General features: G+C 42.1%; 2 protein-coding genes across 10 annotated transcripts in view; one reads left to right on the plus strand and one right to left on the minus strand.

The window, feature by feature from the left end:
• Nucleotides 1-14248, minus strand: part of SON (SON DNA and RNA binding protein) — a 34547-nt gene extending 20299 nt beyond the window's left edge. For 2 of the 8 annotated variants that reach the window (XM_051984912.1, XM_051984911.1), the window contains exons 1-4: nt 14068-14238; nt 11221-11387; nt 3129-9476; nt 1715-1875 (exon numbers count right to left, since the gene is read on the minus strand). In XM_051984912.1, the coding sequence (XP_051840872.1) occupies nt 1715-1875; nt 3129-9476; nt 11221-11387; nt 14068-14144 (6753 nt within the window). In that variant the 5' untranslated portion in view covers nt 14145-14238. Of the gene's footprint in view, nt 1-81; nt 1484-1714; nt 1876-3128; nt 9477-11220; nt 11388-14067 lie in introns of those variants that run through there. The other 6 variants (XM_051984913.1, XM_051984906.1, XM_051984907.1 and 3 more) reach the window with 6 other exon arrangements.
• Nucleotides 14249-14357: 109 nt separating this feature from the next.
• GART (phosphoribosylglycinamide formyltransferase, phosphoribosylglycinamide synthetase, phosphoribosylaminoimidazole synthetase) overlaps nt 14358-17567 on the plus strand; it is a 42320-nt gene continuing 39110 nt past the window's right edge. The window contains exons 1-3 of one of the 2 annotated variants that reach the window (XM_051984919.1): nt 14358-14858; nt 15301-15367; nt 15514-15579. The gene's annotated coding sequence lies outside the window, so the exon portion shown is untranslated. The remainder of the gene's footprint in view (nt 14859-15300; nt 15368-15513; nt 15580-17567) is intronic. The other variant, XM_051984918.1, reaches the window with a different exon arrangement.

The raw sequence follows: 17567 nt of genomic DNA on the forward strand, positions 1-17567 counted from the left end.
CCATGTAAAATAACTTTTTTATAATACAAGTTTACATTTACAGACAGATGAGTTAGCTACTTAGCAGACTCTGGCCAGTCAGTCAGTCAACAACATTTATTGAGCACCTACTGTGTGCAGAGCACTGTACTGGGTACTGTCAGGGAGATACAAAAAGTAAAAGACATGGTCCCTGCCCTCAAGGAGCTTACAATCTAGATCAAAAGACAGAATACATACACATGAAATAACTGAAGAACGCTTTTACAGAGCAACACATTAACAAGTGCAAACTGATATAATACAAACTGAGTACATAAGTGCTGAGGGAATGCAGGCTAGAGTGAACAGAGTCGGGTGGGGTTAAATTACCAAGGAAGATCCCCTTAAAGGGGTTTAAAGCCAGATTGTGAAGGGACACTGATTCAAGAGAAGGAGGAAAGGTATTCTTAGGGGGTGGTTAGAACAAGATTCATAAGAGAGGAAAAATAAAAGATGTCTGTTCATAACTTTGGGGAGGAGTGAAGGGGGAAAAGGGAAATTACTGACATTTTTTTCCATGAATGTTTTATAGACCAAAGACTGAATGGGTTCCATCTTGCATACAAGTAGAGTTCAATTTTTTTTTTAAAAAGGTAAAAAGGGCAGGGAGTTAGTGACAAGGTCTGATATATGAAGCAGACAAAGTCAATTCCTTCCTGAGAAGTTAGGTAAAGGCTCTGTTGCCTGGCTTAAAAAATGACAATGAAAATTTGGATGGACCTGTCTCTGTTTTCTCTATACAAGCACTAGAATTCTTCACATCCATTATCAATTTGAAAATATCACAAAAGGGGGCTCATTTAGCCAAAAGAACAAATTATATAAGGCTTGTGACCAAAAGGAACAGAAAGTATTGACAGTGGAGGGCTGGCATAAGGCTAGCCAATAACAAGTTTCAACATATGAAACAATGTGGTATTTTCTGGATCCTAGCAGCAATATTTCAGCGTTCTCAAAAAAAAAAAAAAAAAGAAAGAAAGAAAGAAAGAAAAAAGGAAAAAAAAAAGAAAAAAAAAAAAAAAAAGTAAAAAAAAGAAAGAAAAGAAAAAAAGAAAAAAAAGAAAAAACCCCACAAAACAAGCCTCAACTGAAAAGACCAAATGAAAACAGTAAATATGCTTAATATATGTTACTGCCAAAACCCGAACCGCAGGAAGAACTGATAATGGCCGGCCATTATCGACAACGGCTGGTACCGAGCGGCCAAAACCCGAAATGTTGATGCGAAAGAAGTTCCTTTCAGGCAATGGCCGGCTATTCTCATTAATTTCCAAGCTCCGGTGGCAAAAGATCATTTCTGAAGATTGTCTGTGTCTTTGCGTATGTGTAGTACACTCGTGGCGGTCAGTGAACACGTCGTGAATGGAAACGAAACGGTAGGCGCGCTTCTGCGTGTTGCTCACTCAACACCTCCTCCATTCAAACGAAACGTCCCGCGCCTCAGTCAGTTTGGCTTCTAAAACTGGAAAGCAAAAGTAATGGGAAGTAACTTTTAGCTAGCGGAGCTTAGCCATCCCGGATAATGGCCTGCTAAACGGAGCTTCTGCCGCTGCCATGTCTGTATTTCGGGTTTTGGCTGCTCAGTGCCAGCCATTATCAGTTCAGCCCGCAATTTGGGTTTTGGCACGCTCCAGAGTCAACATCACTGAAATAGTCAATTTTAAAATTGGAGGCAAATTTTGAACTAGCTTACCTCAGTGAGCTCTTCTATTGTGGCTCCTCCTGACTTTTTAGCAACTTTCTCTTCTACTGTTGGTGGAGGTGCAGGTTTTAGGTTTGGCGGTAAAGGAACACCAGCCTTAGCACACATGGCAGCTGCATTAGCTTTGGCTATTTCAAGTAGTTGAGCCTTATCTGTAAGGACAGTAAAAATTTACAAGTAGTGTACTTTTCATATTATACAATCAAAATAGTTTTGTATTCTAAAGATTAACAAGCATCAAGATTCTTAAAACTTGTTCTTCAGAAATGTGTTTTCTAAGAGGGAAAAATCATACCTATGTCACCTTTTTTTTGTGTCTCCTAGTTTCTTCCCTCTACCACCCCACTTTAGAGATCCAACCTACTTTGATGGAAAAAGCAGCTACACTTACACACTAAGTAACAGTCAATATTTAATGATATGGTGTAAGTCACTGTGGGTAAAAAAGCTGTGGTAATGAAAACTCAAAGCAGGCCTGGTTCTCTGAAATCTAAAATTACCAATAATACATAACCTTACTAACACTACCTACTAAAGTGACCCCACAAAAATTATATTATAAAAAAAGCAAACATTGTGCCCCATAAAAATTATTTCAAAATACTTGTTGGACCTATACTTCACATGGTACTTGTTAAAAAGAGTGACAAAGAATTTTAAATGGCAATCCAGGCAGCCTTGTGACAATACACATTTGGAATATAAAAGTTAAATATTTTGAGTAAGAAGCTGGAAAAGGAAAGTATGAGATTTATGTGTTTTAAAAGCTTTAAGGCCTTTATCCCAAGCCTTACATTCCCCAAGATTTAAATCCTAAGTCTCCAAGTTATCTTTTTTGCTAATCCATTTCTAAAGAATATCAGAATATTATGTCCATAAATAAATTCAGTTCAATGCTGGTTAACCATTTACTGCAGTACTACAAATAGAACAGTAATAGAATAGACTCTGCTACCCAGGAGCAAATAAACTGAGAGGAAAAAAAGACTATATGGCATAGGTAATAGAGGACCAGAGTCGAGATGTCCTGGGTTCAAGTTCTATCTAGCTATAATTTAATATCTCAGTGTCCCAAATTCTGAAACTCTTTTCAGGTATGGTATTTAACAAAAATGTTAAAAGCAGCAATCATGTCATAGTCAACAACTTAAGACGACAGCAAGTTAACAGTTTTCATCACTGGATGCATACTCATCCCATACCCAGGAATTCCCAACACAGGTCAGTCCTTCTCTTGATCCCTCCCAAAACTAAGGTACATAAAAACCCCAGAGATAAGAAAAAAAAAAACCTAGAAATAAAGATATTATAAAACAGCAACTCAAAAGATAGACTAGAAAGCAATCAATCAAGTTGATTCTTAGTTTTTTGCAATTCCATTTTTTTAAAAATTAGATTGACTTACCCAAATCTGTCAGACGTTTAGGTGGTGACCTGCCTCTTTCAGAAGATCTGGACCGTTTTCGGCGAATAGGAGATCTACTAAAACGCCTCCGCAAGGGTGTCCGTGACCGTCTTAGTCGAACTGGTGATATACTAAAGCTTCTTCGTCTTACCACAGATCTAGATCTTCTCCGGCGGCTTGGCGTGCGGCTCCGGCGGCTTGGGGTGCGGCTCCGGCGGCTTGGGGTGCGGCTCCGGCGGCTTGGGGTGCGGCTCCGGCGAACAGGAGAAATGCTAAAGCTCCTCCTTCTGACCACAGATCTAGATCTTCTTCGTCGACTAGGTGTGTGACTTCTACTGCGACGACTAGGTGTACGACTTCGGGCCCTGGCTACTTTTCGAGTATCTCTAGAGCTAGATCTTTTCCTTTTCCTTTCCCTAGACTTGGACCTGTGCTTTGGAGACCTTTTACGTTTCTCTTTTGATAAAGAACGTCTTCCTCTTGACTTTGATCTTGATCTGCTGCTTCTCCTCCGACGTCTTGAACGTGATCGTGAACGCGTTTGGGATCGATGAGACTTGGACTTAGATGACCTCTTTCTTGCTCTTGAACGGGATTCACTTGTGCGTCTGCGTGATTTGTGTTCTGAAGATTTAGAACGCTTACTTCGAGATCTTAGCGAAGAATCTCTTTTCCTCTCTTTCTCACCTTTATCACGGCTTTTAGTTTTCTTGCTCTTGTCATGTGTGTCCTTAACTTTCACAAAGATTTCATAATCATCTTTTTCTTCTGATGAAGATTCTGAAGCTCGTTCAGGGATACTAATAACAACAGGGCTGGCAGTAGTTATTATGTCACGTTCAACTCCACTTGCAGATAAAGGTCCCTCTATCTCAGTCCTAAGGTTTGCAACACGTTCCATATCCTTAGGAAGTAAAGGTCTCACCAAATCTGCATCATTAAGATCACAAATGTTGGTAGCAAATACAGGCTCATTTTCAGTACTTTTAGCAGGGATTGGTGTCTCTTTCTCTGCTTCACTACCATCTTTATGGCTGATATCAATTACCGTATCATGTTCACTATCTTTCATAGATAATGGTGTTTCTGAATCAGTCTTACTAAGTAGATTATTAGCCGACAATACATCTCGGTGAATGTCATTAGCAGGTAAAGGTCCCTCAATATCAGCTTCACTACCACCACTAGGACTAGTTGAAATTACCATATCATGTTCAATCTCTTGAGTGGGTAAAGGTGCCTCAACATCAGTCTTACTTACTGAGCTGGTAATAGATGCTGCATAAAGTTCAATCTCTTTAGTAGTTCCCTTTACATCAAGTTCATGAATATGGGAACTGGTGGTAGATACAGTTCCAACAATATTGGCTTCACCCAGGCAGGTAGGCAACACTGTGTTAATTTCAGTCTCACTGCCAGGCAAATATTTCTCCATACCAATTTCACTAATAACAGGGCTAGTGGCAGAAACAGTGTTTTGTTCTGTCTCTTTTGCAATTAAAGGACTATTTACATCCAAGACTATATTTACATGGTGTATGCTTTCATAAGAATGACTCTCCAGTTGACTTTTTTCATTATTTGTCTCTTCACTTGACTGAACTGACATTTCCTGTACAGTAGCCTGTTGAGAAAGATTAGATTCAACAGATGAGGCTACATCTGTTCTTTTAATAACAGGTTCTGAAGTCATGACCGAGGACTCCAGCATCATTGGTGTAGGCTCTGGAACCACAACAGTTATTTCAGGCACTGTTGCAGATGGCTCTAGAGCTGTGGGCTCTGGCATGGCCACCTCCGCCACGGTTGGCTCTGGAAATGCTGTAGTCAGCTCTGGCATCACCATAGCAGACTCTTGCACTGCCACTATGGGCAGCTCCTGGAACATCACCTCTGCAGGTCCTTGGACCGTCACCTCTGCCAACCCCTGGTCAACCACTTCTACAGGCCCCTGGTCAACCATTTCTGCAGGCCCCTGGACTGCCACCTCAGCTGGCTCCTCAACTGCCACCTCTGCTGGCACTTGGAAAGCCACCTCAGCCAGCCCCTGGAAAGTCACCTCTTCTGGCCCCTGGACAACCACCTCAGCCGACCCCTGGACCGCCACCTCAGCCGGCTCCTGGACTGCCATCTCAACTGATTCCTGGACTGTCATCTCATCTGGACCCTGGATTGCCACCTCAGTCAATCCTGTGACTGCCACCTCTCCCGGCTCTGGAATTACTGTCTCTGTTGGCTCTGGGGCTGCCACCTCTGTTGGCTCTGGGGCTGCCACCTCTGGGGCTGCTATATCTGAGGGCTCCGGGACTGCCACCTCGGTTAGATACATAATCTGTTCCGAGATAGGTCCTGATGCTAAAATAGGCTCAAAGGTTTCCACTGATTCTGTCACAATAGGAGTTTCAGTGGGTTCTGCAGTTAGTATAGCAGTCTCTGACACTGCAATGGGCCCAGAAGTTAGGACAGCTGCCTGTGGCCCTATAATAGTATGTTCTTGTGTCATATGAGACTCTAAAGATGTTGATGTCATAGAAGATTCTGGCTCTGGTGGTGGCTCTGGAACAGTTACAGTGGGCTCTGATGTTAATACTGAGGGCTCTGGAACTACTACAGAATAATCAGACATTGTAGACTCTGGAATCTCTGTCTGCATCACAGGAGGCTCAGGGGGCAAAGCTGATTCTTCAGAAAGTAATGCTGTTCCGGCAGTAGCCCATGTGTTTTCAACAGGTAATGCTGACTGCTCAACAGGTAATGATGGTCCCTCAGGGGGCTCCTCAGGAGGTAGTGGTGGTGTCATGGGGGGCTCCTCTGGTGGCAAAGGTGGCATGGTAGGAGGCTCCTCTGGTGGCAAGGGTGGTACCATATAAGCCTCAGTATAGGAATCCGTATAGGAATCAGCATAGGAATCAGCAGTCATAGACATCATTGAACGGTCAGCAGTATAAGATGACATCATGGAACGATCAGAATAAGATGACATCATGGATCGGTCAGAATAGGATGACATCATGGAACGGTCAGCACCCATGGACATCATTGACCTTTCAGCCATTGGAGACATCATAGAGCGCTCATAAGCCATCATAGAACGCTCATAAGCTGACATCATAGAGCGCTCAGCCATGGGAGACATCATAGAGCGTTCATAAGCTGACATCATAGAACGCTCATAGGCTGACATCATAGAGCGCTCAGCCATTGGTGACATCATAGAACGTTCATAGGACATCATGGAGCGTTCAGCAGCATAAGATGACATCATAGAGCGTTCAGCAGCATATGACATCATCATAGAGCGCCTAGATGCTAACATTAGGGGCCTGGGTGCTAATCTGTATGGCCTGGGTGCTATTCTATATGGCCTGGGTGCTATCCTGTATGGCCTGGGTGACATTCTATAAGGATCAGGAGCTAGCCTATAGGGATCATGGCCTAACCTATAGGGGTCCTGTCCTAATCTATATGGGTCATGACCTAACCTGTAAGGGTCATGACCTAACCTGTAGGGATCCTGAGCTAACCTGTAGGGATCCTGGGCTAACCTGTAGGGATCAGGTGACTTGGGACCTAGCATAGAGGACTCTGGTGTACTAGAAGCCAACATCTGGGCATCCATGGTGCTGGAGGCTAACATCTGGGAGTCCATGGTGCTGGAAGCTAACATCTGGGAGTCCATGGTGCTGGAGGCTAACATCTGGGAGTCCATGGTGCTAGTCGCTAACATCTGGGAGTCCATGGTGCTAGTCGCTAACATCTGGGAATCCATGGTGCTAGTCGCTAACATCTGGGAGTCCATGGTGCTAGTCGCTAACATCTGGGAGTCCATGGTGCTAGACGCTAACATCTGGGAGTCCATGCTGCTAGTCGCTAACATCTGGGAATCCATGCTGCTAGTCGCTAACATCTGGGAGTCCATGGTGCTAGACGCTAACATCTGGGAGTCCATGCTGTTGGAAGCTAACATCTGGGAGTCCATGCTGTTGGAAGCTAACATCTGGGAGTCCATGCTGTTGGAAGCTAACATCTGGGAGTCCATGCTGTTGGTAGCTAACATCTGGGAGTCCATGGTATTGGAAGCTAACATCTGGGAGTCCATGGTATTGGAAGCTAACATCTGGGAGTCCATGGTATTGGAAGCTAACATCTGGGAGTCCATGGTATTGGAAGTTAACATATGGGACTCAGGGGCCATCAGGGGATCCACTGATACTGTTACAGATGTCTCCCCCACTAATGTAGTAGGTAGCTCCTGTGCTACTGTACTGTATGATTCCAGCGCTGTCGTTGAAGGCACCTCCAGGGATTGTGAAACGGTCATCGTTGGCAGATCCGATGTTGTCATCACAGAATGACCTGACATTTCTAGCGCCACAGTTGCCACAGGCTGCCCTGGCAACTCTAGCGCTGTAGCAACTGTGGGTTGCCCTGACAGCTCTGATGCTACAGGCTGCCCAAGCAACTCCAGCGCCACAGTTGCCACAGGCTGCCCTAGTGACCCAGACTGCCCCGGCAACTCCTGTGCCACAGTTGCTGAGGGCTGCCCTGGCAACTCTGACACCCCTGTCACCGAAGGCAGCCCCCGCAACTCCGGCACCTCAGGCTGCCCAGGCAACTCTGGTGCTGTTGTAGCCACAGGCTGCCCAGGCAGCCCTGCTGCTGTTGTCACCTCAGGTTGCCCCGGCAACTCCAGCGCTGGCATCACCGTAGGCTGCTCCGGCTCTGTTGTCATCACAGGTTGTTCTGCCAATTCCAAAGCCACAGTCGCCACAGGCTGCCCAGGCAACTCCAATGCTGTTGTCACCACAGGCAGCCCAGGCAACTCTTGTGGCATTTCCAGCGCCATCGTGGGTTGCCTTGGCACCTCCTGAGGCAACTCCGACACCATCGATGGTGCTGGAAGCCCAGGCAAATCCTGTGACAACTCAAGCACTGGTGTTGCTGAGGGCCCCGGCAACTCTGATACACATACCAGTGTCGCAGGGGGCCCTGGCAACTCTGGCACCAGAGTCACGGGGGGCCCCGGCAACTCCGGAATCTGCACCGGTGTTGCAGGGGGCCCCCGATACTCCAGTACCGATGCCACAGGGGATCCCGGCACCTCCGGAACCGGTGCCTCTGGCACCGGAATCACAGAGGGGCCCGACACCTCTGGCACCGATGTCACGGAAGGCCCTGGTAGCTCCGGCACCGATGTCACGGAGGGCGGCCCTGGCAGCTCCGGCACCGATGTCACGGGGGGCGGCCCTGGCAGCTCCGGCACCGATGTCACGGGGGGCCCTGGCAGCTCCGGCACTGATGTCGTGGGGGTTCTCAGCAGCTCCGGCACCGATGTCACAGGAGGCCCTGGCAACTCCGGCACTGGTGTTGTGGGGGGTCCTGGCAGCTCTGGCACTGGTGTTGTAGGAGGCCCAGGCATCTCTGGAATTGAGAATGCTGGTAGTTTGGGCAACTCCAATACTGTAGTTGTAGGAGGCTCCACAGACAACAATGGTATTGTTGTATATTGCTCGGGCAACCTCAGAACTTCAGTTACAGATGACTCTGGCAACTCCAAAGCTGGTGTTGAGCTTGACCTAGGATGGACCTCTGCAGGTGTGTCTGATGCTGTCACCATACAAGTTTCAGATAACTCTAGCCCTTTTGACACTGGAGGCTCAAGCAACGTGGTCTTTGTCTGCTCTGAAGATGGAACCTTCAGCATAGATCTTGAGTTGTATTCTGATGATGCTGTTACATGTGCCTCAGATGACTTTGGCACTACTGTCGTAGTAGGCACTGGCATCACTGCAGGTGATTCCAATGTCTGTTTCACAGATGATTCCAGTGTTATAGCCACAGATGACTCTGGTCGCTCTAATGTGGAGGGTTCTGGGACTAATGCTGCATGGAGTTCTGATAGTTCCCCAATTGAAGTTGGCTTCAGTGCTACTAAAGTATGTGGTTCTGATACCTCTACTGCCATTGTAGGAGGTTCCAGAGCAACTGCAGGGGATTCATTCAGTCCCAATGTCATTGTTGGTGACTTCAGCATTACTGCAGGGGGCTTAGGCAGCCCAAGTGCTCTTACAGGGTGTTCCAGCCCCATCACTGAGGGCTCTGAATCAAATTTCAAATAGGAATCAGACTCTAACCCTACATTCCCACCATGATGAGATTTCAGCTTTGACTCAGATTCTTCTGACTGTCTCTTGTATTTTTTCTCTTTCTCTTTCTCTTTTTCTTTCTTCTTTTTCTTCTTTTTATTTTTGTGTTTTTTATGTTTCTTTGATTTTTTGGTGGGAATTTCATCAGTAGGGTCTGTTTGGACAGATACACATCTACTTTTTCTGGAGGCCTCCTTTAAATCTAAAATAAAAAGATATAAAATTAAAATTTTTAGACCTCTCTCAAAATTGAGGTTTAAATGAGCATTACAAAGTTAAATTTTACATTTCATACAATAAAGAGTTTTTCCCCTAAGTAATTAATAGAAACAGAAAATTCAACATTTTCTCAAGTCAATCTGTCTGAAAACTATCCAGTGGGAACTTTGTCACACAATATTCCCAACAACTTATTTTGTTAAGTAAATATTACCACCAATATTTAAAATATAACAGCAGATCTTAAGAGTCTACCACAAATAAATATCCATTCACTGATTATTATAACTTTAAAAGTTACATGTTAATATGCATACTTTTCATACTTCAAAAGATAAAATTCTAATATTAAAAAAAAAAATACACAAGTTTTATTTCTTCCAGATGAGGCATATCTACAAAGAATTGCTTTCATAGTATTTGTCTATTATATACACACATATGTTAAGTCTGGTCATCAATAATAAAACCTAAAGTGATTCAAAAATACCAAGAAAAGAATTCAATTCCACATGAATTTACACCTTAATAAAATTACAGTCTTTAATACTAGTACACCAAGAACCTCAAACCACACAATTTAATTATTAATTATTTTTTTTAAATTATCTCTTATTTCCTTTTCTTTATGGATTTTTTTTAAAAGTGTCCACTGACACAGGTTGATCTTTTGAGATATTCTTTCCAATGTTAAAATGAACATTCAAAAATTAACAAGTAATTATTCAAAGAGAATTATTCCAAAAATTGCATCTAAAGGAAACCTTCACAATCTTTAATCTTTAATAAAATTCATACTCAATTAAGTACTAACAAACACCTGCAGGCTCTTATCAAAAAGTATAGACTAGAAGAGAACAAAAAGAAATCAAACAGAAGTCAGAATGTGCCAAAACCTATGTGGGAGAGGAGAGGGGGAAGTCTATTAAAGATTTTTAAATTTCAAAGTACAATTGAGGTTTGCCTAACTTAGATGTAGGACTGTCTTATAGAAATCCCTACCTTAAAACCTAATTTTCATTTTATTCTTAAAAAAATAATAATTTTCAAAATGGCTTAGAATCTTGAAAAGATTCATGATTTGAGTGTTTTAATTAATATATATCCTAAAAAGAATCCAGTATGGGTCAGCCATCAGGCTGATAAAAACAAAACAAACTCAATAGGGATGCTAATTTTATGCTTTCCTGAAAATCCCTTAATGAAAAGCAATAGTATTGTTACACAATACTGGAAACACAAATTGGGAATAATCTGCCTTTCATCTTTCCCCCTTCTCTTTGCCTCCCAATCAGAACATATTTACGATAATGTTCAAATCACTGTTTTCATCTCCAAAGTGACAATGTGACTACAGAATTCCAGCTGTACATTCTATCATCTTAATATTAACTTATCACCAATATACCCCATTATGAAGTTCAGAATCATGCCACTAACAAACTATAAACCTCAAACGAAGTGTTCAGCTTCAGTGAGTATAAATGAACATAAACTTTTTAGATTTTTCTATAATGTGAAGTTTCAAGACTTTGTGTTGCTTTTTTAAAATAGATTTCTCTTCAATTAGCCAGAAAACTTCATTAATCTAAGAAATCAGGTTAGAGCAAAGGTTTCTTGCATTATGAAATATGCTCAAATACACTGCTTTCTAATGACTACTTAGGCTTCCCATGAGATTTCTAGGGAAGAGTAATCCTTAACACATATAATCCCTTTTACTTTACCTGGTTTATATCGCAATTCTGTGTCTAGGACCCCAGATAGCACTTCTTCTATCTTCTGCACTATTTCTTCATTTGGTAGGCTCCTTGCACAGGCAGCTGCATCACCTGACTGGTTTCCTTCAACAGGTGGGTTTGTTTCACCATTCAGCTGACCTTCAACCCTGCCACTGATTTAAAAATAAAATGGCAAAATTCATTAACACTATAGATATCAATAATCAATAAACCAACACAAAATAACAGCCTATCAATAATTTGCTAAATTTTAGTAACTTTATTATCATAGCTGGGTATATAAGATAGACACATTGCCATCTTTAAAGTTTTTGTAAACTTGTTCTTAAACAGTAACAACTCTTCCTCAAATTTTATTTCTAATCTTCTTTCTAATTTTTAAGTAGGTTAAATTCTAATTTTATACTATGACAATTAAAACTGTACAAATGAAGTAAAATCCCTCAACACAAAAGTTTTCTGAGCTCACCTATTTGTTTCAATAGTCTCAGAAATCTAAGCTGAGAGGGGAAAAAAATCGACTTAAAAAAAATGTATGGCCTAATAGACATTAAAGAGCATATGGATATAATTTTTTTAAAGAAATGATATTTTTAGCCAATCTTGTTTACATAGATATTAATGATCACCAGCACAAGACATACAAGTTAGCAAAATGCACTTAAAATAAATCACATACTGTTCAAGTTCAATAAAACTTCCATGTGTAGAAAAAAAAACTTGTGCCATTTTTCTATAAGAGATTGCCCTACGATGTTAAATAAATTAACTCATAATTCATTACACTTCAAATCAACATCACTGTACACATTAAAAAAGCATTTTCAGAATATGATTAAAATGTTGTCTGTAATCTGTTTAAATCTGATTAACTTTTCAGGCTAGTTATGGTTGTCTTCATGTCTTTTTAACATATCCAATAATGAACCTATGTTTACACTCTCTCAATTCATATTCTAAAGCATTTTAATGAAGATTTACAATTCTAATTCTTTCAAACAAATTAAATTCAGTAAATTCGATGTCAGATAAAATGACAATACACCCAAAAAACTAAATCTCAAAAAAAAAAAATTTTTCTTTTAATTACAATAGAAAATATAACCAAGAAATAACACTGAAATTACCACAGAAAAATTACTATAATACCAATACAATAAATTCTAGCTAATTTAACAACGAAATTAGTAGCACATAATCCAAAATCTATTCATATTTGTTTCAGAATTTGTTGTATTAATACAAGATTACAAGATGGAGAAAGATATAAAAGAGAGTAACTGATATTCATAATTATTTTAGCTTGTACTAATATTAAAATTGGCTTCAGTTTCTTCTAAGCACACCTTTAATGCTGACAGTGTTGAGTGGTCCAGAAATTTGCTATGCATAATCAACAAAGTGGACAGCAAACAGGCAGTCAATTGACTGTAATCAAATGAAATTGAATTACACTATACAATTTAATACCTTATGCATTTAAGTCTCATCTGAAAATTATTTGTTCACTCATATGACCAATACTTTGGCATCATCATGCATTCCCCTATTTCCACCTCCATCCAACACAATCCAGCCCACTACTCAATAAATGAGAATTAAGAATTAATTTGGCATTTGACTTACTCTTGGAGATCCAGTTAATACTACAGTATGACCAACAAACAGACATGATCAAGATGCTGGAGTTTAAACTTAATGAACAGCCACGGAAAGTCTAAGTGAAACTGTAACAAATACTTAAGTTTCAGGGAATTTTGTTTCTATCTAATAGGCATATGTAAGATATATAAAGATCATGTAAGGCATATGAAGCAAAAACTTATGGAAAAACACTCAAAAGCAGTATTTCCTCAATGTTTTCTTTTCTGGGTAAAGTTTTTTTTTTTTGTTTTTTGGTTTTTTTTTTTTGCAAAATTCTTTTCTCCACATTTTTGGTAAGAAAAATGAAACCATAAAGGAATATAGTGAATTGGGAATAAATACTTCGTTAAGTCAACTCAACTTTCCTTGTTATTTGAACCTGAATTAGGAGAAAAACTAAAATTCAAAAGAAAACCTCCTCTACTTTCGACCTCTAGCCAAACACCGCCTCCCCCCCCCCCCCCCCCAAAAAAAAAAAAAAACAAAAAAAAAAAACAGTTTCAACCATCTCCCCCTACAAGGCCTGAGTAGCCAACCAACAACAAACCGGACAAATTTGAACTGCTTCCAACTCTTTTAAAAACAGGTGGAGGGAGCAAAGGAGAAACTAAAAGCCTGGATAATCTATAAGCTGGATTGCCGCATGTTGAATCGAAAATTAGCAAGAATGAAATTTTAGGTGTATGCTACAAATTCGCCGTTATACACCTTTTCCCGGACCAGGGACAGAATGGTGAAATCTCCGGAGACCCAGGCGGGGGGAGGGGGATAACGGGGGGAGGGGACACGAGGAGGAGGAGGAAGACGACGAGGAAGAGGAGGATCAGAGAAGGAACCTAGGCCCATCCCAAGGTGGACAACGGGGCCTAGAAGACGGAAGGGAGGGAGGTTAGTCGGAAGAGAAAGGGAAGTCTACGAACGCAGCCCGTAGACTGGGGGTTAGTGGGGGCGGGGGAAGGAGGGGAGCGCCACGGAGCGAAAGACGAAAGCCCTCGCGCGCGAGGGGAGAGAGGAAGGAAGGTAGGAGATGGGGGAGGGGGCGGGGGCCAGGAAATAGATCCCAGGCCCGGGCGAGGCTCCTGCAGGGCCTAGGCCAAAGGACGATGGCGGCTTCAGGGGATTTCGCAGTGGAACACTGTATCGGTCCCAGTGGTCAACTAAAGGCAGATGCGCCTGAGAACACGTTACCTGGAAAGCTCTTGCTGAATTTCCCGGAATTTACTGACCACGAAGGACCTGAAGATCTGCTCGATGTTTGTCGCCATGGCGGCCGCTCCGTTCTCTCAACTCCTCCTCCCAAGACCTCCAGGCTCCCAGCATGCGTCGGGAGTAGGCGCTACGGCCGGTTCCTTATCTCTCTTCCCTCATTGGTTCTTGCCGGTGCTCCAGGGAAGGCACGCTCTGTCACTGGGCCAATCAGAGAGCACGTATCCGTTTTCTCGGGCCGTTCTTGCGAGACGAGGGCGGAGCCGTTGACGTAAGCTTCAAGCTCGGGGCTGCGGCGGCCATGTTAGTGCCTGACGCAGGCGCCATTACAGGGCTAGTATCTGCGGGTGAATCCCGCCAACGTGAGCAGCTTAATCCCCAGCGTTCGGGGCGGGAGGTGGGCTTGTACTTTTGCGGTTTGGGTTGATTCAAAGGCTTAACTATCCAGATGGGAGACTGGCAACGAGGTGACAACTAGCCAGTTTTCCCGCGAAGCCCGCGCACGCCTGAGGGGGGCGCCAAGTCCGGCTTCATCGACTTCCTCCCAATGCTTGTATAGTCCTGTGACCCTGGAAAATACAGATTTTCCTTCCCTCCGCCCCCGACCCCTCCCCCGTCCCTCCACGTTTGAGTCAACCTCAATTTCTGAGTCCCAAGCTACTCAGTCGCCGAGGCTGGGCATCCTCGGGCTGCTCCGGGAGCCTTAGGCGGTTCCACGCGTCCGTCGTTACCCTCACGAATAACTCGCCGGCCCTCGGCTGTGCGAGCTCTCGGTACGTTTTTCTAGGGATAAACTATTTACGGGTCCTCGACAACGTTAAGAGAAGGTATAAAACTGAAGGGAAGGCGGGGTGAGGATGTGGAGGCGGGGAAGTCGTAAGAAAGGTATCGTTACGTAACACGTGTGAAGATGGTACCCCCTGGTCTGGGTCGAACCTACGGGGTTCCTGTGAGCCCAGGAAGGGGCACCCGATGGACTGTCCGACATGGACATGAACTTGTCAGGAGTGTTCCTGAGCAGGTGGAGGAGGTTGCTGCCGGCATCCTGGTTCCGAGGGCCTTTGAGGGAGGGATGATAGGGTTTTGTGCTCTCGGATTCTGTCAGTAGTGGGAATGTGGCTTTTGGGATGGCTGGTTACGAATTTATGAAAATAAACAAGCGCCCAAGACTGGAAGGTTTCCTGAATTTACGAATTTCCTTTCCGCCTCTCACAGACTTCCGTGGAGCAAAGGACTTTGGGGTTTGTTCCTTTTGGCGGGTCTTAACGCTTGTTCCTAGCAGGTAAGTATGAAGGAGCCTTTTTTATTTGTATAGGTTGTTTTTTGTAGGCGGTTGTACATATGTAAACATCCTTACTCATTTAAGTTAGATTTCTATAACATCTTGTGATTTGTTAATGTGTACGCTTTCTGTTTTCTAATTTTGAGGGTTGGCCAAGTTCATTTTCCTCAACCCTGTGATTAATGGAGCATTTTTCTTGATATGTAGTTAAGGTAGAATTCATTTTGTTTTTTAATGCCTTGGGAATTGGCCGTGTGCTTTTTCCTTAACCTTTTTATTAACAGCAAGGTTTTTTTGAATAATGTACTTCAAAGATGATTAATTTTTGTTTTTAATTCTGTGAGTTTGGCCATGTGCTTTTTCTACTTAACCCTGCGACTAATGGAGCTGTTAAATTTTTTTTCTTAATAATTTATTTCAAATAGAAATCATTTAGTTTTTCAATTTTATGGGAGTTACCATATCTTTTTTCCTGAACTTTGTGACTCAGGAGTATTTTTCTTCATAAGTACTTTCGATAGAAAGCATTGGTTTTTTACACCCTGTGGGGGGGGGGGGGGGGGAAGAGCATGTGCTTTTGGTTTTACCATGTGCCCCATGAAGGGTTGATTTTCTAACTTTTTACCTCTTGTTTTTTTAACACATGCAATATACCTGTATGGGATTTTGATTTTTAATTAAAATATCCCTGCTCATGGTTTTGAATTTGTGATAAGCTACTTTTCCCGTCTTAAGTCAGATCCCCTTTTCAACACAAAAAAATTAAGAATTAATCAGTTCCTTAATACATTTTTTATGTAGTCCAAAATGTTTTCAATAGGTACTTTTGCTCTCACATAGTATAAATTAGGAATTTTGAAAGTAGCTATATTTCTGCGTTGTGCTATTAATTCAATGCACCAAAAGTTATCCATGTAAACTGAACAATATTGTATCTTGTCTAAGAGAAGAGGTTTTAAAGATGAGAGAACTGAAGGTTATCAAGGTTTAGATGATAAGTAAAGTTTTGCCCAGGGTCACCCTGATAAGTATCTGAGGTCAAATTTGAACTCGGTCTCCCTGACTACAGGCCCAGTGTTCTATCTGTTGAGCCATCTTGGCTGTTCCTTATTACCAGTAGCATACCTAATTCATTGCCAAGTTCTCACAATTCTACTCTATCAATTAACTGCTATAGCATAACTACTCTATTTCAGGTCCTTATTAGTTCTTGCTTAAATTACTGCAGATAGTCCCCTGATGGGTTTCTTTGCATCCAGTCTTTCTAGTTTCTACTGCCAAATTGATAGTTTTTTTTTTTTTTTTTTTTTTTTCCTGAGGCAATTGGGATTAAGTGACATGCCCAGGATTATACAGCTAGGAAGTATTAAGTGTCTGAGGCCAGATTTGAACTCAAGTCCTCCTGACTTTAGAGCCACTATCTACTATCTACTGTATTATCTAGCTTCCCGCCTACCCTCCCCCCCCCCCCCCATGCCTTTATATTTCTAAAATATAGATCTGTCCCTGTCATTCTTCTGTTCTAAAATCTTTACTGGCTCCTTCTAATAACTTGATCCTAGAACCAAATCCTGCCAGCCCCCTGTTTTTTTAATGATCCCTGGGCTAAGAATAATTTTTTGCTTTTTAATTTAAAATGTAAAACCTTTCTTATCTCCCAGAAAGGGATGACCTAAAGATGGCCTATAGAATAAAATACAAACTCTTGTTTGGCCTTCAAAGTCCTGACTCCTGTTTATTTTTTTCAGCTTGATCAAACCTCATTACCCTTCACATGTTCCATGCTTCAGTCAAATCAGCCTCCTTTCTCTTTCCTGCATAAAACTTTCCTTTTCCTTTTTCCTTCCTCTTCCCATATCTTAGCATGAGCTACCCCATGTGGTTTGTCCTTCCTCTTTACATCTACTATGTATATTCTCTATCTTCCTTAGGGACTCATTTTAAATGCCACATTTTTTAAGAGGCATTTTCTGATTTTTCAAATTGTTGGATTCCCCTCACCCTGAAATGATTGTGCATTACTTTTGTATATACTCTGTATTTTTCTGAGAACATATATTACCTTCCTTGCATTGATGCAACTAGATAGTAAAGTGAGTAAAGCACTAGATCTGGAGTCAGGAAGACCCGAGTTCAAATATGATTGGATACTACTAGCTGTGTTGCCCTAGGGAAATAACTTCAATTTCTTCAACTGTAA

This window comes from Antechinus flavipes, chromosome 3 (genome assembly GCF_016432865.1).
Source record: "Antechinus flavipes isolate AdamAnt ecotype Samford, QLD, Australia chromosome 3, AdamAnt_v2, whole genome shotgun sequence".
Lineage (NCBI taxonomy): Eukaryota > Metazoa > Chordata > Mammalia > Dasyuromorphia > Dasyuridae > Antechinus > Antechinus flavipes.